This window comes from Accipiter gentilis, chromosome 15, assembly GCF_929443795.1.
Source record: "Accipiter gentilis chromosome 15, bAccGen1.1, whole genome shotgun sequence".
Taxonomy (NCBI): Eukaryota; Metazoa; Chordata; class Aves; order Accipitriformes; family Accipitridae; genus Astur; species Astur gentilis.
In genome coordinates this window covers 12,549,829-12,576,126 of record NC_064894.1, presented here as the reverse complement: position 1 = coordinate 12,576,126, position 26,298 = coordinate 12,549,829, and the positions used below count along the sequence as shown (strand labels likewise).

Below are 26,298 nucleotides of genomic sequence, written 5' to 3'. Positions count from 1 at the left end.
GTTACATTCAGAATGTAGCAGCTGCACGCCCCACCTCTCACTTAAAAAATGAAATATTTTCCTTTCCTACTAGCTTAGTTTCTATTTTATTTTTTAGAAGAGGGTAAAAATATTGTTGGCTTTTTTGTTTGGAACTTGGAATTAGTTACATTTACTCCCAAACTAAATTTACAGCCTGGGATTCTCAGTTTCTGGGATAATCAAGGGAAACTGAGCAGTGTTTTGTGTAGGGCATAGTATGATTTTACATTTCTTTAATTCATCCCTTAATGAGCTGAGAACAGACTCTTAAACCAAAACCTATCAGCCTGATATTAAAAAAACCTAAATTAGTAATTTATATTAAAAAGATGGTATAGCTTTTTTTCAACGTAACTGCTCCAATTACTTCCAAAGCATCAGATACTTACTCAGGAGTATAAACCATAACTTTCTGTCTGAGACCTTAATGTTACCAACCGGCAAGGCTGCCATCCCACAGGGCTTTGCTTTTGCCTGTTACCTTGTCTTGTCTGTCCAAAGCACACCCCTCTTGAATCAGAGTTGCTATAACATCGGTGTTCCCTACAACAGCAGCCCGGTGCAATGCTGTCTGATCACCCTGCAAAAAGAAGCAAGTTTGTCATCAGTACCATTCCCACCTCATTTTGACTCAAGGCAAATGCATACAACACACACAGGGGCTGCATCTTCAACACACGTACTGTTTAAAACCAAGCTGCCTTTGAAAACAGTCCCCGTAAACAACTATCATTAAAGTTTCCAAGATTAATGAAGTTATTGAAAATATCAGAGAGCCACAAACCAACTGTTTACAGAAGTTTGCAAGTCATCACAATCCCATACACAGCGCTGAAGCATTCTAAAAATATGGTAGTATTAGAAGGCAGTGAATCTAACACATTTGGCACTACGTGTCTAATAATCAACAGTATCTGTAGGGAACTAAAGCGAATTACAGGCTGCCGTAATTCATCATAATGATCCTCCAGTACTTAGACTAACTGGATGAGGCTCTCCTGTTTTGGCTCTGATTGCTCCATCAGCCCTGCTTAGGGTAAGGAGCATGAGATGAGATCAGTCTCTTCAGCACCTCTGATGAATTTACCAATTAGTGCTAAGAGTGGAGGCAATTTTATGATGAGGACCACAACTGCAAGACCATCAACTTATTTCGTTCAAGCAACTGAGCAATCTTGAGGTCACTTCTCTTTGACCTGCCACGTAGCAGCAACAAACAAGTTTCTTATATCAGTTTATTTCCTTTATGGCCAAGTTTCCAAAAGAAATGATGCTGATGCAGTCATCTTGTCTGACTGCCCATCTATCTCCCTTCTAACAAGCGTTGAATTCATTTGCTGAGCTAGAGAGCCCAAGATTAATTTTCTACAAGCCTTCCAGAAACTGAAGACTAGGGAGATGCAAACTACTGGCCCTGCCCATTGGGGTTATCTATATATTTTTATGTGCATGTTGTTGAGACCATGATAAAAGAGGGGGAATAGGAGGATTTATACAGCAGCATGTAGGGATATAAGACACAGACTGATGGAAAAATGAGCCGCAGTAGCTCCACTGCTGCCACAACAACCAGTCTTGGCTTTCCTTTGAAGGTGCTTTGAACCTGCAATGCAGAAGCACAGCCTGAGTCCAGGCACAAAGACTAGCTTCAAAGCTGCACACAGCCTTTTTGGGGATGGATAAACAGAGTGGGAATCCAATCCACTTCTGCTTATCTAGATAACCACCACCAAAAACACACGCAGGGCAGAGATATGCAGGGCAGAGATATGCAGCGTATTCTGAGGAAAAAAGGCTTGCAGGAAGCTAGTCCTAAATAGATACAAAATTTCTCTGCTACAAATCTTCAGCAGATAATACCACATTATATTAAATACTAAAACTAGAGGAGTTTCTGCATTTTCTGTACTACAGTCTACAAGTCTTTAGATAACTGGATAATTTGAATAATCTGTTGTCAAAGATAATTTGCAGCTGATTTAAAAATTGCTCGTGGTGGGGTTCTTTTGTGCTAATGACACCAAAATAGTTATTACTCCATATGGGAAAAATAAGCACTGACAACCACAACCTTTCAGTAACACCTGTAATGCCAACTCCCACCATCAGTAAATCATTAAATTGGCTTATAATCATTAAGTTGATTTTTAAAAATTGTGTTGAAGGCTTTTTTTCAAATTTGTTATCTATGTTTTGTCTCTAGACAAACTCTCTTACTTTTGTTCTTGTCCTTAATTAAGACTGGAGATTTTGAACAAAGACAGTAATGGTTCCAGGAACTGGGACTTTCAGAAAAACACAAAGTATTGGAAAACTGACAGCACTGCAAGTTCTCTGAACTTGTGTATTTGTTTCAAATTTAAAGATAACCAAAATGTTATGGAAAATGTCCAAATTATACCATCCCACAAGTGCAAGAGTCAGATAGTTTCTAGTAACTATTACTACACAAATCTGCTCGCTAACAAGCCAGGGAAGAACTTAACACCCATTTTTGACAACGCATGGTACTAATGACTGGCACAGCTACTGCTACCGCAGCAATGGGTAATGTGGACAGTGCAAAGGTCATTTTATCTGACTACCATGAAGTGGAATGTAACCTGTCAACCTATTCCTGCCAACTGGTATTGCTGCACCAGCAAAACTACAGTAGTTATTATAATAAAGACTAAAACAAGATGACGTCTGCCATTGCGATGGATGGAGCTTGAACAATGAACAGTTGGTTCCTACTTCTTTACAGTCCAGAAAACCGACCGTGGAGAAGACCAAACTGGGGACAGGAATGGATTGTATCAGATTTAGTTTGTAATTGAGGATCTTCTTGATGGGCCAGTTTAAATCAAGGCTGTTCTTGTCCTTAGCTCAACCCCATCACAGTGAGGTCAAAGGCCATTCAGCTTTTTTGGGTTTGTTGATATGACAGCTACTTCTAATGGCATTACATTAAAAACAAACACACATTAGGAAAGCGGGAAGCACACCTCATTGCTGCAGGAGCAGGTCTCCCTTGGGGACCCCAGTCCATGTGCTGAGGGGCCATTCACTGGGGCTGCAGAGCAGCACTGGGACAGCTTCAGCCATGCCAGGGCTTTGTCCCATACTATATTCTGGTGCCCAAAATGGAAGCCCAGGTAGGTGTAGGGACACAAGTCCCACAGATGGCAGGCTCCTGCCCAAGGTGTGGGCTTTGGTGCTGACATCTTCCCTACACAAGCATGGGGAGAGCCAAGCATCTAAGAGTAAGGTCCAACCAGCACCCCGACCAGGTAAATAAATACCTTGTCCACGGAACAGGGAGTGTCAGAGGATATTTCAAACCCTGCCTCACCTGGACTGAGGCACCTCCCAGTGAAGAGATGGCAGGTATCAATGGTGAATACCACCCCCAGGCCCCTCAACCCGCCGGGCAGGACCCGGTCAGCCATTCCCTCGGACCTCAGCACACACATTAACCTTAAACTGCTTAAGGTGCTGCAGAGGCTGAACCACCAGGCTGCGATGCCCTTTGCGTGTTGAGCCACTGAGCGACCCAGCCACAGATGGCGTAGCCCGGTGCTATATAACATAACACTGCCCGCACCGCTGCGTCTCTAACCTGTCTCGCCTCCCCATCAGCAGAGGAGCAAACCCCTAACTTGCCTCTTAGGGATTCTGAGAAAACAGATGAGTTCTATTTTTTTCACAGCGTGAATTTTCAGACAGTGTAATCACCGACTCGTATGTTTTTATTAATTGCTAAAATAACTGTCTCTGAAAGCGCTCATCGGAGTTCTGCCTTTAGCAAGGCATTAGGGGGCTGTTCCAGAGGCTCGGAGAGCAATTACACTGGTAAATGCGTATTAACTGCCCTGACTATTATGTTGGGCACAATTTATGATCCTATTTGTAAGTGATCTGTGCCTTCAGAACAGACCGCAGATCAGTAGCAACAAAGAGAGATAACTCCAGTGCTGTGTCACACAAATGTGACCTTGACAGAAACAACAGAGTCTGCCTAAAAGCAGATGTGGGCCCGAAGCCAAAAAGACACTTAGGTGCTTAAGTGGGGCTTGGTAGAAGTAAGGCACTTAAGTCTACACCAGTGCATCTTAAATCCCCTTCCTCAGCTGCCGTCTAGCCCTGAAAGCAACTCAAACTCAAGCGTTCCCACTCCAACGCCCCGGACATCTCGTCTTGCACGCTGCCGCGGGGCACCACGGCCATGGTGGCACGGAGGAGATGGTCGCATCGCACGCACCTCGCCCTCCCGCAGCCCCTGTCTCCCCTCCTCTCTCTCACCCCGCTTCTTCTCACTGGAAGAAGCCGCCCGCGCCAGCTGCAGGTACACCCACCGCCCTTTGAAATCCTGCCAGGGAAGGAGGTGGCCACTGGCTCTTCTGCAGCAGCCCAGAGGTCACGGGACTCGCCCAGCTTGTCTTGCTGCAAGGCGCTGGAGGCGCTCCACTTTTAATAAAAATCTCGGTATTCACTGGGCTAGAGAGAGGGAGACGCTGGGAGACTGGGATAGGGGTCTGCATCCCCCGGTGCAGAGGATGCAGGACTGCCCATCCTGAGAGCTCTACGCTTGCGCAGCAAGGCCCAGCACCTGCGGGTACGTTTCCAAAGGGTGAAACCATGCTCTTTACAAAGAGCTTAAACACCTGCTTTCAGGAGAGGGTTACAGGCTGGGAGTCCTGAAGAAAGGCAGACACCTAAATCTTGACCTTCTCCATGGATTTTGGCATTACCCTTTCCTTTAGCACTCCTGTGTCGCCTAGGCTGGTGGTGCTTGCTCAGTGCCCTGGTGTTTGCAATTACCTCCTTGAGTTTCCTCATTTGCTGAATAACGTCAAGCAGCGGATGGGACCAGGCACCTAGGAACTGGGTAGGCATCTATTTTACATCTGAAGTTCACCCCAAGGGAAAGGGAACAACAGAAGCAACTTACAAGAGGGTTTCAGGTAGATATTAGTACTTCTGCCAGCTCTCCTGCATTATTGGAGTCTCTATTATAGACTCTACTGCCCAAATTTAATGAGATTTGGTTTACACTAGTTTGTAATACATGTTACTTTTTCTTTCTCTGATTTAAAAAAAACTATAACCACCATATTTTGTTCTCCTGCACACTCCTATTCTCCAGAGCGTCCATCAGCTGTACAACCTCCTTTAAAGCCCCTCTCCAGTGTCACACTTCACCTCCTCGCTGTCCTTCTGTGTTTGCATAGGTCACCAAACTGTCTCGCTACAGGAGAATTGCACCCAAATAACCAGCGAAACCTGATGCCCTCAATCCCTGATACAAAGTGCTGGACGGCTCTTGCAAAGTCTTATACTGTGAAATCAAACCACTAAATTCACAGTAGAAAGTTCAAAATATTTTAAAGTTAAAATATAAGCAAGTGTTAAATACTCGCAGGAGCATACAAGCATACGTGGATATCCTGAAGCAGCTGTACACAAAGGCAACTGAATGTGCCCTAGTGTTTCTCAATGTCACCGTGCCGCTCTCTTCCTCCTTTGCTAAAGAAAGGCAATCATCATGATAGACAGTAAGAACTTCACTTGGAACGATAAATGATGATGCATGACCAGCAGAAGTGATCAAGGCGTGAAAAAATAATCACGAACGAAACAAATTACAGCTTAAATGAGACTGAAATGGGAGTACGGGGATAAGCCACTTTGCATATTTACATTCAGCTAGAAATGATTATGAACCCAGGGTTATTGTTCCATTTGAAATTAATTTTCTGCTTCTTAAACTGGAGCTTCCAGAAGGGAAGTTTCGGGGCCTCGGGCCTTTGTTTTAAATCAACTTGTTTTCCCAGTGACATTTTCAGAGAGCGCATACAGGGCACGAAACTTGATGCAGAGCACCCAGCGCAAAGCCCGCCATGCAGCCATGCACCGCGCAAGAGCTCGGTCACACGCCAGACCGCCAGGCCAAGGTTTCGCAGCATGCAGCCGTGGGAGACGTCAAGCTCAAGGCAGGGTCGATGCACAAGATTTCTAACCTCCTTCTCTCTTTCTGATCTTCTAGGTTCCTTCCTAGCCTTTCTCTTCTGGTTTCTCTTATCTTTTTCGTCCTTGATTTCCTTCACCGGGACAACCTTCTCCTTGACTATTTCTGAGGTGTGTGCTGTATGGATACTCATTGACCATTCAGAGATGGCATTGGGATCCCAGTAAGAGTTTTCAGTATTGGCAGGGAGAAGGAAAGAGTTAGCTCCGGGGGTGGCGTACTCTACAGAGCTGGACTCCACCGGTTGAAATTCATAATAATCCCACTCCAGGCCACTGGAGGTCATTCTTCAACTAATTCTTACGGCTCTTACAGTGTTTTAAAGAATGCATCTGTAGAACATGAAGTGAGTGTTTTAATCTCTCCACAACATTCAGCAACTTTTAAGCTTCTGCTTATCATGTGGCAGATGAAAAGTTAGTCTTGCATTTGTTCATTAGCTAAAGAGAGTCAACTCCAAAATAAAATGTGTTTAGGTTTCTCTTATTATTTAGAAAAATAAAATATAGGTCATCCTTCTAGAACCCAGAGATTTTTTTGTGTTATCACAACAATGCCACAGGAAAAAATTAACTAAGTGATTTACTTTTCAATTAAATATTATACTCCCCACTCTCACGAGCAATTTAATCTCTGAACCTAAATCTGTATTCCTGAAAAACAGCAATGAAATGTACAGATGTTAACCAACACTTGAAAGTAAAATGCCTTCACTGCCAAATAAGCACACGCTAAAAGTGACTGAAAGCATCATCAATAGATTGCAACTAAAAGAAAATATGAACATATTCTGTGTGGCATAAATAAAGTGTAAAAATTAATTAAACACGGAGAAACCATAAATAGAGAACCTTCTTTGAAGACCTATGTAAAAGGAAAGCAGAAATATTTTAGTTAATACCTTTCACAAGCAAAGATCTTCACTTGGAGTTTTAGCCTTCCTCCTCCTCTGAGACAAATCCAAACACACCCTGTGAGACTCAGCAACTCCTGAGGCTCTCATCAACCCCAGCCAAATCACTAGCACTAAATGCAGAGCTAAAATCAAAATGCATTTTAAAGAAACAGTATCTCTGAACCAAGCATGCACCTATTCTGTTCAGATTAGTCACCACATTTAGAAGAGGTATCCAGTTGTCATAAACAAAGCCCTTGAGAAGCTTGCAAGGCAGGTGAAATAGGTCTTCTATGAGCTGAACACTTCTACAGTGCAAGACTCTTCACTAAACTGAAACGATGCTAAACACTGATCTACTGTTTTTCCATTACAGCTATCACGTTTACATATAAACAGCCAGGATTTTATTCCTAAAGGATTAAAAAACCCCAGACTTACTCAAAAAACAGTTTCCACAGAAACCCAATTTGACCAAATCAGTGGAAGCTCTTGCATTCTTAGTGTAGCAACTTGCTTTTATCAGGAAAACTGACTGTACTTGTAAAGTACCTGCAATTTTGTCTTAAAGACCTAATGAATCATTTCTGCTGGCAGAAGTCAAAAAACACACTCAGGATATATCTGAATAAACTGATACTCCCATTACACTTGCAAATCTGCTCCACTTCACAGATGGGCATAGGGAAAGAATAAAGGGCACAGGAAGCAAAGCTTCTTCCTAGAAAAACAAGTTTCCCAGTAGAAAGCTGGCTGCACCAGTAGCCCAGTCCTAAGCTTGTCAGACAGACTGCTCACATCTCACAGGGAAGCAGCTACTCATGCAGAGAAGGAAACCAGTTTTCTGATTTCTATAGATATTTAAGTCTCTCTAGATGCAAACAGATGCCTAAGGGGATTTTCAAAAGGCACCTAGACATTTCCAGTATCCTTTCAACAGTCATACAGGTGCCTCTACTAACCACCTTTGGACCTCTAGGTCCTTTGAAGAATCTTCACCGTATTTATTACAGGGGGAACAAAAGCAACCCTTCCTCCCAAACTTGTTCCGGCATGCTATCAGAAGTTAGCAATGAATCTGAAGAAGTCATGGTTATTCAACTGCTGTCGCAAATTTCAGCCGACACTTTTGTTCATCAGAGGGAGGTAACTCAAACTATGTCACCGGTCACTCCAATGTGCCTTAAAGCCTGGTCCAAGATTAGAACTATCCTTATGGAAAACCAAGACATTCCAATAACTTACATATTTTATCGAATGAAAGCAAACTACCATTTGCTAAATCCAAAGCTGGTTTCATTGTGCTGATGCTTCACCACACGACAGCCTCACAGATGCGACCACCTCCACACCGAGTGCGGCTGCCAGCAGGACCATTTCCCTGCGACGCTGCCCAGCGCTCCGGGCAGCTGCTCAGTACTCTATACGCTGCAGCATGAGTCTACACAAAAAGCATCTCCTGCTTCAGGCAAACATCACGACAGACTGTGTCCCAAGCAGACATCCTCCAGTGGGGTCCCACAGAGTACAACGAACTCTTATTTCATTTCTACGCCAAGCAGCAATGACTCTCACTGCTGCTCACACCCGCCTGCCACAACAGAGCTCTTATAAAGCTCTGCAGCTTGAGCAAGAGGACCAAGCTATTCGTTGAAAACCACCACATTTTACATTGTCTGCCATGCAGTTTTGCATCTCCTAATTAGAGGTTACAACTCCAAATTACAAAAATAGAGACAGATTTTCTTTTCATTTAATCCTACTTCAAAGAAGTGAAGGTCTACTGTTACTTGCAAATTACCTTTTGCCCTCCACCCCAAGCAAGAAGGTTGTATCTACTTACATCATCCTGAATATCCAGGTCACAACCTGCCTTCAACAAAACCTGGACAACGTGGAGATGACCCTTGTGGGCAGCAAGATGCAGGGGGGTCCGGCCATGCTATGAATGAGAAGAAAATAATAATACCTTAAGAGAAATTTTTATGCATGGTAGTTGACCAGAATTTTGTCTGCTTTATCTCGTTCTTCTGTTCATAACTCACTATCTGAAACCTGCAATAGCAGCAACTGACATGTATGAGCGTACCAAAGGCTCTACCTTATTTTTGTGTATGCTGAAAACTCCTCCTCCCCCTCCTGCAACATTTCAGTTTATATTGATGATACTCTACAAAAGGGACATTATATTCACATAAGGATATCTCCTTGCAAATTCAGATCGGGCTTTGTGTCCATGCCTAAAGACCTTTTTGTTTCTGTCCCTCTGGAGCGCAGAATTGTCAACTGCTTTCAACTTCACTGTACAACAAAGTTGCAATAGCAGGCTAATTCATGTACCATAATAGTACCATCTTTGCCATAGAAATAAGAATTACTGGACTGTTGTGTATGATGGCCACTCACCTTAAAAGGAATGGAAGACTTGTAGTCACTCCAAGTGACTTCAAGTGTACGACAACCAACCTCATTTTGCCAAACATCTGTCAGGTTTTTTTAGACAATACTTATTTTTAAACATTACCAAACTCTAAACTACATGAAAGTAGAGTATAAAATAGTCACGAGAAATTCAATCTATAGTGTAATCAAAGACAGTTCCCTAATAAACAGAAGGACAGAAAAGCTTTAATTAGTGAGATGGATACTTGATGTATGGGTTTAGGAGGGAAAAAAAACAAACACAAAAACCACAAAGATTGAAATTTGACAGTAAAATCAATTTTTTTAAAAAAGCATCTCCCCAGCAAATGGGTTCCAAAAATCTAAGTGAAATTACAAGAGGAAAACAATAGTTACTTGTAACTGAGCCCCACTTGATCATACTTCGACAGAATTTAAAATAAAACATTTCAGAAAAAGGGGAATAGGCTGCTCCTCCTAAAAGGGGCATAAGAATCTATATGAAAAGAGGCTCAAAGAGGGAAGTTTGTAAGAGGCAGTGTGGACAACAGAGGAGAGCTACAACAAGTGATTCCCTAAACGTTTAACCCGAACAACCTGAAAAAAAACCCACCTCATAAGGGAGAATCAAGAATTAACTCTTGCTCTAGGAAGTGTGTGTGTGTGTGTATATACACACACACATATATATAAAATCCCAAAGCATCAACATGAAAAGCAAGTGAAACACCTTAAGAACTGTTAAACAGCAGCACTCTAAAACTGTTCATTGCAAATTTTATTTTGTTGCAATTAAGAAAACAGAATTCCAGCCATTGCTAAAATCACCGAGTATCTTCACAAAGAATCCTGCTTTCTCCCCTAGGCATTTTATGAGATAAAGAAGAGTTATGTTACTCTTCACCTGTACCTATTATATATCTATTTCTTCATTACTGTTGCTATTGTCTATTTTTCCACCCAGTGATTTACCCTGCAAAGGAAGATAAATATATCACCTACAGAAGGAGTGAACACCTCAAGAGCTGTCTGACTACTAATGGCCTGAAGTAAGCAGAAGGCAACCATCAGCTCTCTGAGGTTTTCAGCAACTTCTCCAGCTGGAAAGCTACTTCAAGTAAATAAAAAAACAAGCTCAAGACAGGATTGTTTTCACACAGCAGATCCCATACCCGTGTAGCTGGTAAAGCCTCGGGAATTCAGCCTCTTCGGAGCAAAAAGGAAAACTAGTGTTGAAATCCACAGAACGGCTGGGGACAAAACGTCCATGTCATCACTGACTAGTTGTGCCATGCTTCGAAAACGTTAAACGTTGATTAACTGTCCTACCTAATCAATCTGAAGGGCCAGATGTAAGGGCAAAGTCCTCACCCACTCTGACATGGGTGTCTCAAAACCCAAACATTGTCTCCCGTTAGCGGCAGCAGCTCATTCCCATGTGGGAAACTTCCATTCCTGCCCTGTTGAAGGCATGGGAAGGGCTTTGCTTTTGGCTGTCACCACTGCCCCGGGTGCCATCCAGCCTGCTGCCTGGGTGCTTCTTGCTGGACCCGGCCGCAGGTCCCTAAACGCCTGCCCCTCCAGCGAAGGGCACCGAGCATGCTTCCTTCTCCATCAGCCTGGAGGAGAGCCAGGGCAGTGTCGCTGTTCCAGGTAACACAATAGCAGGAGGCATAAAAGTCTCCAGACAACATGGGGAAAAGAAAAGAAAAAAAAAAAGAAAGGGGAAAAAAAAAAGAAAAAAAAAAAGCCAGATTGACAAATCATTCCTGGCTATGAACAATATGTTTGGATTATGAATATGTGCTCCAGCACGTTCAGGTTTATGGGTTCTGACTTTCTACATTACTTAATGGCAATCAGTAAATCACCTAACCCAGGCATCTCACTTCCCAGCAGGTTACTAATGTATCATGAAAACAATTTATTGCAATCTGTGCATGGAGCAGAAAAAATTCCAAACAAACCCAACTTGAAGCCAGCTCATGTACTTTAAAAGGAAAACAGCATCAACTACATGAGTATATCCCAGCAGGGAAACTTTCTGATAAGATAACCATCTCTAACCACTGAAAAAATGCTGAGATGCAGCCAAAGGTACTGTGTTTTAAGTAAACTGTGAAAGTAGCGTATGAGTTTATTTCAATACGAGGGACATGTTTTCCTCACCCAACACACCTTCCTAGGTGATCACCACACAGAGCGTGCCTGGTGGCAGGGCACAAGCACAAGAAAAGGTTGCAAAACTGCAGGAGATCCAGATCACAGGACCTTCACCTGCCCGTTCAGTGCCTTAAGGCACATTAAAATAAAGCCGCCCCAGGGAACAGGCTTATCTGGAGGAGGCGGCTGCCCTCGCCCCAGGGAGCACCAAGTTCTCCTGTCACTGGGACCAACCTGTCCCCTGCTCTCCACAGCTGGGCAGCCTCCCCGTGCTCACAGCCAGCCACAGGAGATGGGTGCTGGAGGAGGAGAGGGCACTTGCTGGAAGAGGGCACCGTGGGGCCAGGGAGATCTGTGAGCAAGTGTTGCCTGGCTGTTCCTGTCATTCAGCAAATGGAGACTCACCGTGAAGTGTGCATTTTGCCTATCATCATCCCCAAGCGTTCCAAAAACTTCAGCCAGGTCCCCAAAACTCAGGGTTTTGTTTAAAAAATTAAAAAAAAAAGAAAAAAGTTATTGAAACAGAAGACTAGAGAATGATTTTTACTCCAGAGGGTCTGTGTGTTTCAAGATTCTCTATCCAAAAGCATAGGTTGAGAGGCATCCCACCTATTGGAGACCCCTAGAGAGGGACTTTCAGAGACCAGAGCTACTGCATATATGCAGTCCTTGAGCTCTTCCCCCTATAAAGGGATGCTATCAATGGAAACTATGACCCTACCTAGGATGGGAGCGTGGGGAGGAGGATCAGTTCCAGCACATTATACTGATTAGAGGCTCAGGCTTTTGGAAGAGCACCGATTATCTCAAGATTAATCATAACCCTGCAAGAACTGGCAATGCCAGATTTTCTTTTTCTTCCCAGTAACGCTGAAATGACAGCAGAGATGGGCAGCACAGCTGGACAGTGTTCCAGTGCAGGCAATGCAAACACTGGAAAACCACTCCCACCCGCCTCCCCGCACAGACACATACACACAGGTATGTATGTCCATATGCACGCACACACCAATCCAGAACAAACTGTGAGGCAGAGACAAGGCGATTTGGGTGCCCCTCATGCTGTGATGACAAACTTGGAGCACAGCAAGCTTTGGAGAGAAACGTTCGATGGGTCCATGTCACAGTGGGAAGCCCCAGCAGCAACAGTCAGAGATGCTCTTGCCTTTATGTCTGCAAGTCAAACTTACAGCCCACAAAGTTCTTCTCTCACAGCAATGCATCCTACCCAGAATATCTAGGGGCAAGAGAGATGAAGGCAGACAGACAAATTTCCCTTTGCGTGTCTCCTCCATAAAGACATTTTGCACTCACCACTGCAGCACCAAAGAGGGGGCTTATCTGAATACATGCATTGGTCCTAGTGGGAAAGGAAACGTGTAAGAACAAGAGCGTGTCCTAGATGCTCTTTGCAAGGAGACAACACTAAACCCTGGGACTGCTTAACATGCAGATTACCGACTTAAAAGCTTGTGAGCATTTCCAAATATGAACTGTAATGGTTTGGGGGTTATTACAAAAATACAAATGAGAGACTGCGACAACTTGGGATTAATGAACCAATAAAGCAGTCATTCATACAAAAAAATATGCAATTTGGACTTCTATTCAAATGTAAATAATTGCTTCAGCAGGCAACAAATCATACAAATCCTCCAGTGTCACGGGCTGATTGACAAAATAAATGGGACCTATTGCACTAAAGCTGCAACTTCCAACAACCGTGACACGCTGCTATAGCTATGGGGCCTATCAGGTTGCAGCCACGCACAGTAAACAGCCACATGAACTTCAGCAGTAAAATGCAAGAGTAGGGTTTTTGTTTGTATTTAATCTGTATTCTAACTTCCACACATTGACAGGCAGCTGTCGATACATACTGTTTAAAACCAGAATTTTCTTAGAGCAGCTGCCAATGTATGCACTCTGCAACCAAATCCATATGCGGGGCCTTAGCACCATGATCCACATGATCTTTCCCTGGGTTTATGTATTTGGAGATACTTTTTTGCAAGTACATTCAGTTCTCCATCTCACCCTGCTCTTGTGCTGCACAAGGAATGTTATTTATTCATCCATTCTGCACTTACACAAAAACATGCCTATCCACAATTTATTAGAAAGCTTGAAAACAACACCCAAGTCTTGTCACATTGTTCACACTGATGATTTGTTAGACTGTTTATGAATAACCTGCTCACTCAAGTCAGCAGAAAGTTTCTGATTGACCTCAATAGGCATTCAGCGAGTCCCTAAATGTTTGCTAGTCCCCTTTTATTTTCATTTGTTGCTTAACACAAGTAGTTTTTCAAACTGAAGCAGCACAAAAACATGAAAGCACCAAAATACATTTCTTTTTTGTCTGTCTGTACTTAAAAAGGAAGAAAATAAAAGATTGTTTTAAAGAACTCAACATGCTCTGAAGGTGAAATTCTGATGACAAGATTACAAGTACCCCAGCATTACAAAAGTGTTGCCATATGGAAGGTTCATAACACGACTAGTCCAAAAGTTAAATCAAATAAACAAACAGAAGCACCACCTTTTGCATTTCTATGTTTTTTTCCAAACGATCATCCTTTCTCCGCAGAATTCAATTTTATAGTAATGATCTTAATGCTACGCTCTGCAGAAAAGCTATATGCTGCTTCCCTTTGAAAAAACAGTCATAAAACCCATGGTGCTATACAAATTACATTAAAACTGCCTGTACTACCTTTATGACTTCCTCTGGCAATCTTTTTCACGTTTAGCAGAGAAGCAGCACACTCCTCTGTACGTGCTTGCTAATACACAGTTTCTCCTGGTCCTACTAATTCTCACTATTGAATGCTACACCCCGTGCTGCAACACCCCAGTGAAACCCAACACCCAGTAACACTTTGTTTTGGTGAGCTGCAGTGCAGAGGTTCAGACCTGGAAACTTCATCTCTGGGCACAGAGCAAGGCCATGTTAAGGGCTGCTGTTCCCCCAGAAGTGCCTTGCTTCAGCCAGGCATCCTTAGGATACATCAGAAGTTGATGCCTGGGAGGTGAAATCCCACTTCTCTCCATCCTCTGGGCACCGTCCTGGGAACAAGATCGAGAGAAGAGACGACCTCATCTGAGATGTCACTACCACCACTCCTCCTGTGCCACCCCTATCGGTCCTCAGCCCTCGCCCTAACCTATCTCAACTCACAAAATCAAAAAGAAAAATAACCCAGGAAAAGGAAAACAACATCCTGGGAGGGCAGCAAGACAAGAGTAGCTCAGCAAAAGTCCCAGCACTTTCATGCCGAAGATGCAGCTGTCAATACCTTTACTGAAAGAAAGCTCTACTACAAAAGGACTGAAAGAAGGGACCAGCTTTCTTGCTTGCAAGAAAAGACTTAATTATACCAGGCTCAGCTCTTAATTTTCCAGCTTTTGCAGCATATTCACCAAAATACTCTATAAAGGCACCTGCTTGTTGGATCAGCCAGTTTGTATGATCGGTTGTTTGGGGTATTTTTGCCCCTTTCATAAAGGAAACAGCTATAAATTTCACACCTGTGAAGAACATCAGACAAAAAGGCCTAAAAATGGAAATTATCTCTTTGTCCTACCAGGCAGAGCAGCAACAGAGCACCCTGGTCGAGAAGCTGCCCTTTGAGAAGAGCAGAGCCATGAAGTCTCTGCTGGGTGCCAGACCCTCTCTCGGCCATGACCCCGCGTGGTTGGTGGCAGAGATCCCAGAACCAGGACGAGCGCTCGATGTGTGTGCAACGCAGTGCCACCAGCCCTCTCCCACTCTGGGCTCCCTGATGTCAGGTCGTCAACAGCGGTGTGAGCTAGTGGCCATCAGCTCTTCTTTACATATTTTAAAAGGCCCCAAATCTGAAGTGAGCCTCCGTGTCCCTCGCTTGGAGCCAGGGGAGGTGCACACTTCCATAATGACTTCATCTGCACAGATGCCTTGGTAGTAACGCTGTCAAAATGAAACAAGTGCATCCCCAAGGAAAGGCTGAAGTGAGCGCCTGGACACATGGATTCTCCATTGAATTCTGTTTCTTTCATATTTTTCTTCTTCTGAAACCATCTACTTAGAGGTGACAAAAATGAAATACTATTTTGCAGCTGAATTGTTGTTTAGCAGCAATTAACCACATCATATGACCTTCCATATATATGATAAAAATAGAACTGGACGAGCTTGCCAGCTATCCAGCATTTAATAGTACTTGGTTTGTTACAGAAAATATCCTTCATTTTTCTTAAGCTATGCTCAATTAATCCTGTTTGAATGAAGAACTCTCTGGCATTTAGCTCTAGATCCTGGTCACTTCAAGCTGTGGCTCTGCATGGTGTTTTTCACAAGAATTGGTCTGCGCTTACGGATGCGTATCAGAAATACATTTAAAGCCTAAAGTGATGTGGGAACTATTTCTCTTCCTCCAAAGAGCTTTGTCTCTGCATTTCCTCCTCCAATAAAACCCTGATAGGATTCAGCAGGAATTTTGGCTGACAAGTACAAAACCCATTTTTTTTTTATTTTAAAGCAAATCCCTAGAATTTAAAATTTGACAGAACAAACTGAAAACTATGAGTTAAAGCAGAGGACAAAGGCATGCACAGGAATAAATTTATTTGCAACAAGTTTCATTTTGCAACAAGTTTCATCTTGAGGAGTGGAGAGGGCTCTGGGTTTCAGTTTATCTGAAAGCTTAATCAATACTTCTCCACTACAACAAGCCTGCCATCTAATTTCCATCCTAAAAATTAACAACCCCTATCCTGAAAGTAGTCCTTATTTTGCACCTATTCTGCTTATTGGGAGACTGCACAGGAACCTGTCTCTCTGATGGCTAAAAAATCCCTTCAAAGTTCCAGTTTAAATATACTCAAGGCTAATTTATACATGCTTGCTCCTGTGACAACCTGTCCTTGACTTTAAATGGCTCTTTTTCCTTCCAGCCTTTTTGTGTCACCAGATTAGCAAGCCGAGCTCTTCCAGGGTATGTTTATACAGCCTTTTGTAGGCAAATATGCCCATGCTCTCCCTATGCAGCTAGCTGGCTGGGTCAGAGCCAGATGCAAACTGGATGCTATGTAGACCTGGATAGGACATTACTAAGCCTGAGCTGACGGGCTTTGATGAGGGCAGCAGCTTGGTCTCACATCTTTTGGTTCACATTGAGCTCACCTCTAATCTGGCTCACAGCATGGGAGGAATAAGCGCGTGTGTGCCTCCAAAATACCGCATGCACATAGCCTCGGTTGCTCCTCTGAGAGCCTCTCCACTCCTCTGTGCACTCCTCCACAGTCTTGCTGATCTGACTTCATCTCTTCTGAGCAGAGCTTGTCAGCAGGCTACCCAAGTACCTCATCTGTGCTGTCTGCTGATGTGCCGGGATGCATCCAGAATGACAAGAGGGACAGCTTTTGTCATCCCCCCTCCCTGGGCTCCATCCTGTAGTACCAGATCAGCTACAGGGATGGCCTCACAGCTCACCAGCAAGCATGGGTTTCCAACAGAAACACCTATACTCTGCACCTGGGCACAGTTTTGCTGCCAAATGAGCTTTGCTTTGATTTTCCACGCGAGGGTTGAACAACAAAGCAAGTGCAAGAAGCAGGAAGTCACATATGTGGTATAGGAAAGAAAAACTTGCCAACTCTAGCAAATCTGCGTTTAATCAAATTAAACTCATTTTGTGTTTGAAAGTCAGATCTACACAATTTGCTTCTTACTGTAATTAACAGAAGGCATTGAAAATTGCATAATAAACAACCTTAACAACAAGAAAAGTGTCAATTTTGCATTTGAATTGTGGATTATGGCAACTAATTCCATGAAACAGTTAAATCGGTGTCACAATTATTCTGGCAACTATTGCAAAGGAACATTTTATGTTCGAACAGTGTGGAAGCTGGATTTGAAATTACGCTAATGGACAAATTTATACAAAGCATGACATCCTTTCAATTGTTTGTGTATTTTCAGGTAGGTCCCTCAGCAGTCTCAAAGCTCATGATGCTAAAAAAACCAAAACCAAACAAACAAAAACCCACAAAACCCTGAACTACCATTCAGACATCTGTAAGTCAGTATTTCCTGATCTATTGCTGACTGCCTTTAATAGCTGTTCATCAGCTACAGAGCTGCTTGGACAACAGAACCAAACAGGCATCTTTATGGGACCATTCATGTTTATTACATCTGTGCTTTGTATCTACCAAGAACAGGCCACTTAGTTCTGGCAAACAAAACTTACAAACACCAGTTCTCCTTGCATCACTCCAGCTTTCAAAATAACTACTATCTACAACTCAAACACTGCAAAGGGATTGAAAACAACTGTCACTGACAGATAAAAAGAAGAAAATACGGACCACTTATCAAATGTACTCACATTTGCTTTCTATCTGTAAATATTAGCTCCCATACATGTATCATGTTCAAAACCAATATGGAAATACAAATAAAACTAGATACGATGGAGAACAACAGTTCATCAAAACAGGATGTCCCAAATTTTATGTTACAGCTCTAAAGATCTAACTTACCCAATTCTTTTTAAGGGTTTATGCTGATCAAACCTTCTCTGCAAGAGCCAATTATATGGCAATTATCTTTTATATGCTAGTAATATTTACAACATGTTGAGAGTTAGGAATAGGTGAATATCAGTTTGAACTCTCTTAATATCCAAGCAGATAGCCTTCAATGCTGACCTTATCTCAAAGGTACAGGGAACACAGTTTGTGACCCCCAAGTTTGCAACTGACTGGGGACTACACAGCATGAATCAATGAAGATGCCGGGTATCAGCGAGGCTGCTGTACCAAGAGACTTCAGCAGCAAGAAACACTTTCTGCATACCTTTACCCTACCACAACAGGTGGCTTTGCCCCATCCCCTCACCCAGAAAGATGGGTGCTCTGAACTGCCTTCCCTTGACAGTGATGAATCGCTCCATTCATCAGTTCGCACAGTGTTCAAAAGTCAATGCACGCTTTGAAATGTCGCTGCCTCTCCATCGACACACTACATTTCTGAGGGCTCGGCATTCACTACAGCTGTGTCCGCTGGGAAGTGTATAAATACAAGACATGCACTATATTGTAAATTCACATGAGCTATTAAATATAAACTTTAAGGAAATCTAAACACTAACCCCAGTCACATTCAGATTGGTAAAGCTACGAGGGCATTTTCACAGACAATGGTCTAGGAGTTATGTTAGTTCCCAGGGATTTCGCAAAGCGTTTTTCTCTTGTTACCTTGGTAACCGCTACCTTGGCACCCTTGTTGATAAGCTGCACCACATTCTCCACTTGGCCTTTGTAGGCGGCTATGAGCAGGCGTTCTGAAAGCACGGCGACCACATCCTGCTGGCTCATGAATTAGGAGAGAAAGGTTTCCAGGCTTCTTCGGTCCAAAAACAAAGGCTTGGGATCAGTTCAAGCAGCACGCAGGCAGGCAAGGAAGGACCCCAGCTCCCTGGACGGTGACGTTATTGCTATGCCATCCTCTGGACCTGTGGATCAGAAAACAACACTGCCGTCAGCAAGGTTTCAGAGACGGAAGCACTGCAGCAGCTCCTCCCCGAGTGTTCGTCTTTGCATCGCTTTGGGAGGGGGTCACAAAAAACCCTCGGAGCCTCTTGAAGACATTGCACTTCTGTTGCAATGCAGAGGGATGTGGACAGTAGCACATTTTCAATGTGCCCTCGTTTCCCTAGTTTGGGACAAAAATCCTTAAACTTTCTGAGAGCTTATCTCTCTTTTGGCCTAACCTGTATTTGTGTGGCCCCCTTTCATTCTCACCTTCCCCTCAGGTTTCCCAGAGTTTAATTACCCAAGGACGGGTTAACTACCTCCACTGGTAATAGTAGCTCAGCCTGTGTTGGCCAAGGGAACCGGAATAGGTTATAGTCATTGGCTGCTGATATAAATATACAAACCTCTGCCCTGGAAGGATTGAGTGCAGTCAGCAATTAAAGGCAGCTGACTGTTCCCTCACGAGTATAAAACGCTTCACAGCCTCGCCCGAACTATCCCAAGGACACCTTTGAGAGGGATCACAACCTGCAGCTGGGAAACACTCATCTTTGCTGAGAGGGAGAAATGATGTTCCCCTCACAATGCTGACATCACACCCCACTGACCCAGAAACAATTCAGATTTAGCACTCGTAATGCAAACTTGTGAGCATGTTCTTCTTCCCAGGCTCCACTGACCCGTCCAATGAGCCATCAGAGCTGAAAAGAAATTTCTGACAGAATTCCAGAAAATGTATCCACAGATCACTTTGAGCTGTAGGATCCAGGACCTGCCCAGTTTGGGAGGATTTCAGCTTTACCTGTGCTTTTCACACTTTGGTATTTAATTGTTTCAGTACAGGAAAAATACCTTCAAGATAGCCAGTGTGTATACAGATGATTTATCTTTCTCTCTCTTGAAATATCACTGCACTGCTCCTTATCAGTGACTAGTATTACAGGCTTTGCATAGTCTAAGGGTAATTGGTAGAGAGACTAGATGATCTTGGAGATTGATAGTGGAGTACAACGTCTTTCACCCTTAGGTTATCCCTTTGAATCCATCTCAAACCAGCAATAAATAAAAGCTGTTACTGCTTAATGGCTTTGCTGCCCCCCTAAATTGATTTGTTTGTCTCGGTTTAGCCGATAGTACAAAACCCTCCCCACGATAATCCCACCACTCAGAGTACTGACACTTTTGCTAACAGCTTCAGCAGGCAGATCATCGCCAGAAAGATTTAATTTCCATCCTCATACCAGGAAGACACTCGCAGCAAGAACGAGAAAATGCATGGGTGGTTGTGGCACATGAACTCCCTGTCTTCTAAATACTGGGGGCAAGACCTTTTAATGAACATCACTCCAGTGTTACACGGTCGTATCCACCAGTAAACCTCCGCAACAAAAAGATGCTGTAGCCCTGTTTAATTGAATGGTTAATAGGGTACTGTGGTCCTCTGTGTCACCAAAGTGATGTCCAAATTCCCTGCACCCTGCAGGATCGCCGATCTACACTAAACATTTTTGATCATGTATATTAAAACCATGTTGGTTAATTTGTAGTAGTAGATGGTACTAGCAGAATTTAATTTGCACTCCTATGGTAATTTGTACTAATGAATCTTAAAACGCTTTATGAGCATTAATTCTTATCTTATAACACCCTTTGAGGTGAATGATATGCTCATGAATATTACATGTGTTTTAGAAAAAGGCCCTTTAAAGCACAGGAAAGTTACTGGTTTCTCCAAGGTTAATAGAAAAGTTATGTCAAAGCCAGAAAATAACTTCAGATAATTGACTACTGATTTCTAAGTATAAGCATTAGGTAATACTATTTCCAGGTAAAAGGTTCAGGTTAGCTTTTCCTCACCTGCCTCTTGCTTTCTAAGTGCAAACATGTTTGGAGCAACATGGAAATAGCTGCACATTTATTCAGAGAAACAAGACAAAAACTTTCTCAGCCTCAAAGGCAGCGCAACAAGGGACAACAGAGAAGCGGTGCTGTACCCTGTGCTGCTGGACCGGTCTCACCCACACTCTCAATGTGACAGACACAATTTGGACACCCTGGTAACGCAGGAAAGACAGAAGAAAAACCTCTGTTCCTCTGGCACAGTGATGTGCACAGTATAGTACAAACCACATAAAAAAGCCAAGAAATACAGACGGCCTACACTTAGTAATTGGATCTGTGAAAAGCAACACAAGTTTTAATCTCACCTCTCTAAGTATTTGCTGTCCAGTGACTCGTGCTACTGAAGCAAGCTGACCCCCCCGCCCCGAGCCCAGCCCCCCTGCTCCCAACACATCCCTGACCCTCCCATCGCATCCCAAAGCAGCATCTCCATAACCCAGGAGTGCTTCCCACTCCTTCCCTCTGTGACGGGCACACAGTGCAGGGCAAGCCTTACAACAGGGATCCTTCTCTGTGAGCTTTTCAGGCAGTGAGGTGCTTGCTTTCTGTGCCAGCCCTTGCCTGTGCAGCGGTGGTTTCCAGACAAACCGTACCAACACTTGTCTATCCCCATCCTTCCACCTAACCTGGCTGCCTATACTTTGGATGGAGTCATGCACAATACACTCACAACTCTGTGTGTCTTAAAACATCTGTGGTAAGCAGCAACATCATTGTCACTGAGAGATTTCCATATTCACTGCAAAAATCTCAATGGAAACATTTTCCTGACACACTGACATTTCTGAGCAAATTTGCAGAAACTGTAGATGATCACTACATCTTAGCCATACCACTAGAAACACACCCTAATACCTCAACTGACACACGACAGCGCAAAGTTCAGTGCTGCCAGGGAAAGGTCTGGTTAACAGGTACGTACCGATGCAAGGTAATGCCGGAAATCGTACTCCCTGGTTTGATTTTTCTCCCTCGCTCTCACTGCCTTCCCATTACCGCAGAACATTCCCCCCGGAGACCATGAGCCTCCTCGGCCTGCCATCCCCTGCCACTGCTGTTATCAGGTAGTTTGCCTTCTTGCCTCTTCTACTGCTTGGATCACATATAAAAGCACAGCAAGGAGTTGATTCAGATATTGGTCTTTTATGGACATCTTCCACTTTGTCCAAGTCTCCAGCAGTCGTTGGTCCCCTTTGCCGGTGGGCAGTCACGTCACAAACCTGGCTCCTGCTCCGGGGTGTTTCACGGACGGGCGCTCGCACAACAGGTCACATTCCCCATGCCGGCTGCTTTACATCTCCTCAGATGGGATTATTTGCAACTCAGAAAAGCACATCCCATCAGGATAGGAAACCCAGACAGCAGAAAGACAACCTCCCGTTTTTCCTGAGCTGGTAGGAAAAGGTGATGGGTGACCAGTGGGAGCAGAAGGGGGAACAACCTTCTCGTTCCCCTGCCACGGACCCTTCCCCAGCGCAGCGGCTCAACGGGCAGTGGCACGGCTTCTCGCCAGCTTTAACTCTCTACATGCCTCAGACACACAGACCATCTTTCCTTGAACACGTCTGCACCCGCAGCAGGAGGAAGAAGGTACCAGCTGCCCACGGACTACAATTAAAAGCTCGACTGCCCCTTTCACACCCAGATGGTGCAAAATGAACCTGAAAACGCGATTACAGGCGCTGCATCGCATCCCTGCTGCCAGCACCTGCTGCCCAGAATTAAATCCCTCATTATCACCCCCCAAATCTGGGAGCTCAGCAGAGCACAGGAATATTCAAACCTTCTGCCTTCAAAACAAAAAAGAAAAAGGATTTTGCTTTAACGTATTTTTAAATGAGAGCGAGCTGCCTCTCTGTTTCTTTGTTTAAGATCAGATTACTTACCTGGGGCAGGCTGGGAAAGCAACATCTACTTCCCGAGCCTCTCCAGGGAAGCTGGCCAGCTGTGATGCCCACAGGTTCAGCTGCTCCACCACGGGGCAATCCCTTCCAAGGATAACCTGCTCACCCCTGAGGATAACCTGCTCACCCCATCGGTGGAGCATGGAAAAGGACAGGTTGACTGTGGATTAGTATTCCTGACTGGCAGCGGGGAAGCACCGTTCCCAGAGGCTGAGGTCCAGCCACATCCCCACGGCTCAGAGTCACGCCACCCTACGGACGCTCTAGGAGATGTTTGGCCAGGACGGCACAGCACGGCACGGGTGGGCAGCCGGCTGCTCGGTGGCAGGGTTGTAAAGCTCACAGCTCTGGCCTCTCTCCCGTGCAACTGGCAGAGCGGGCGAAAAACACTCTACGTACCTTCCCCCTTCCCAGCTCCCTCCCCTCCAAACTGCTGCCAGGCAGCTTCAGCGGCTGTATCACCCACACGTCAGTAACAAAAAAGTACAGGAATGATGGGTTTTGAAAGCCAAAGGAAAGTCCAGGGCACATCAAACATCACAAATACTGAAAGGCTAGGCAACAGCCTTTCCTAAATTCACAGAAAGGATTAAAAAAAACCCCCAGCTTCCTCTCTGAGGGAAAAGAAAAAAGCTGAAAACTATGAAAGATTTAAGAGCTATGAGCTAATCAACTTTAAAAGGTCCCCTGTGCTAAATGGAAAAGATGCAATGCCAGAGCACAGGTCATTCTCAGTACAATCACCAAGTTAAATTAGTATCTGAATAAAAGAATGCTTACATAGCTAACAAAAAGTTTCCGTGTGTACCAAGGTACAAGATGAAATAAAAAAATAAAAATAAAAAAAGGGACCCCACTTTTCTGCAAGGGACCCCAAATTCTCTTTTCTAGTTTATCACCAGAAATGATGCTGAATAGTCCAAGAAGAACTCAGCCTATGGTAGCTTCATTTTATGCAACATAAATAATGGCATAAAATTATTCTAAATTATTTTAGAATAGCCCAGTGTTAAGATATGGAGTTGGAGCATTTTGTTATGGGAGGGTACATAATACCTACTTTTTATAATAATTAAAAAAGTCTTTCCAAAAAAACTTCTTATGTCTAAATACTGCCCATCTCTTCTTTGCTCGGCTCTCAGAGCAACACGGGTTTCCTTGCTTATTAGTATGTATCAGTATATTAAAATCTGTAAAATGCTCTTTTTCTTGTCCAGCCTCTTTGCAAAGCAGTTTGTCATATTTAAAATATGACATAAACACAAAGATGGTACTCACTTTAGAGTAACGGCATTTTTCAGCAGCGTGGATTATTGAATTTAGAAAGAGTGAGTTTCCTGGAACTCATTTTATCATTTACTTCAGGATGCAGATATATCTGCCGTTTCTCTCAAGTGACTTTAAGAATGTTTTTCCAAGACCTGCGGCACTGCTTTCCTTTAAGTGATTTTTCTCCAGTTCCATCATGGATCCAGTGTAAACTACTCAGGAAAAATGTATGTATTTTGCCAAAGGGAGGGCTCTGCCTCTCACTCCTTCCTGCCCAAAAAGGCAGTTAAAAATCAGTCAAAGGTGTCCTTATGAAAACCATACCAGCAGCAGCTCTATCTGGAAAACAGCAAAGCCCCACCAAGTCAAGAACAATATGCTTTTGATTCATACTTTTCTTTACAACATCAATACTATTTTGGACTTAGATTTTATACCAGTCAACATTTTGAACTGGACACGTACATAAAATTCTGGTAGCTTATATGTTGGTCTCTGCTTTTTTGTTTTTTTATTGTTTTCACTGCGTATTTTATCATACCAAGTAAAATTATTCAGTTTTCATATGAACAGTTGTGTGATTCATCACCCTAAGTATCAGCACGGTCTGGGACATCTGAAAACGTTTTCTGGGCTTCCCCCCACCACCAACTTGTTGCTCTTAATTACTTCAACAATGACTATTTAGAGTCTCCCAGGGAGCATCTGCATGACAGCTGCTCATCACGCTTCCCACCACAACCAGATCGGACTGACTGATGTCACTGCTCCACCGCAGCTGGTGGCCGCCTGCAGCCGGACCAACAGCCAACCCCACCGGCGGCGATCGTGGGGACACAGCGACTGCAGCTTCCCCAACTGCTTCATCGAGCGCAGCTCTGTCGCCCGGCCTTCACCATCAGCTTCACTGAACGTAAATCCTCAGCTGCCTGGCAACTCTCGGGCGATGCCTTGTTACCACCAAAACCAACCTCCGAAGTTGCACCTGCCGAGCAGAATGCTTTTGGAGACACACGGACACATGGAGACCAACGATGAAGATCAGAGGCACTTTCAAGTCGTATCTCCTTGTACGAAGACAACTGTTTTTCTGCCCCTCCTACTTATCTCTTTGCCACGTAGCCCTGACCCCCCTTATCCAATATGCAGGTTATATACTCACCACTTTCCATATAACATGACTTGGTTCTTTTATTTGGCTTACCTCGTTGAAATTTCACAACTTCAGTACTCTCCCCGTCCTCTCTTTCAACACCTGCCTGCACACACATGTCAAAACAATTCAGTACAAGTGAGCTCAACTCTCAAGCAAGCCCTCATCAGTTGAGCACTATTTACATAACAAAACAATATCTATTGTTTGATAGGGGACAGTGCCTGTGCGCAAACACACATGCATGAGATGTCTTGCTCCCATTTGCATAAAATCAGTTAGGAGGTCTTTCCAGCTCACTGCTGTTTAATAGAAGTGCTGGAGCCCAACCTTGGGAACGAAGCAGGCACGCGGCTGCACTCATGGGAGAGCGGGCTTTTATGTTACACTTATGCACAGTGGGGCTTCTAGATGGGAGAACTGTCCCTCACCATCATCTTCTGTGCAGGAGCCACCTGCCAATCAACTAAAAGGCCACACAGATCCCACCCAAGCTGACTGCAGAACCTCACTGGGAGCCAAAACCCTTTCCATAACAAACTCCCTTTCCTCCTCCGCTGCTCTTCCCTTCATTCTTACCACCAAGGGTACGTCCTCTACTGCCAGGAAAGGCCTCCTGACTTCCCTGCTCCACCTCCATACCAGAAAGATGGTTTTAAAGACACTGCTTTTCAAACTACCTGTACCATGGGCAGTATCTGCCATTCAGTCTGGGGACCCTGCTGCCCCCGTGTCGGTGCGGTGGTGCAGAGGTCTCCTCCTCTTCGTGTCTGCTCTGAACCCTCCTCCCTGCCAGCACAAGCAATCCCACTCTCTCCCAGCTAGCACATAATGGCAATTCAGGTAAATATTGCAAAAGACATGCTGGAAAATTTCAAGAAAAAATTAATTCCTACATTTATAGATTTTTCCCAAGGCCAGAAAACACCGCTACAATAATCTAATGCCAGACGGCACCAAGCCACAAACTTCTATTTGAGCTAGATCCTACCTTTTATAAACATGAATAAAGATGTGCAGCCAGGCAACTATCAGAAAATGCTCTGACTGACAG

At 44.0% G+C, this 26,298-nt stretch overlaps 1 protein-coding gene across 5 annotated transcripts in view; it reads right to left on the bottom strand.

Moving 5' to 3' along the window:
- Positions 1-26,298, bottom strand: part of ANKRD6 (ankyrin repeat domain 6) — a 108,952-nt gene that overhangs the window by 17,481 nt on the left and 65,173 nt on the right. For 4 of the 5 annotated variants that reach the window (XM_049818337.1, XM_049818340.1, XM_049818341.1 and 1 more), the window contains exons 3-5: positions 18,738-18,994; positions 8,770-8,868; positions 503-601 (exon numbers count right to left, since the gene is read on the bottom strand). In XM_049818337.1, coding sequence (XP_049674294.1) covers positions 503-601; positions 8,770-8,868; positions 18,738-18,857 — 318 coding nt within the window. In that variant the 5' untranslated portion in view covers positions 18,858-18,994. Of the gene's footprint in view, positions 1-502; positions 602-8,769; positions 8,869-18,737; positions 18,995-21,840; positions 21,891-26,298 lie in introns of those variants that run through there. The other variant, XM_049818339.1, reaches the window with a different exon arrangement.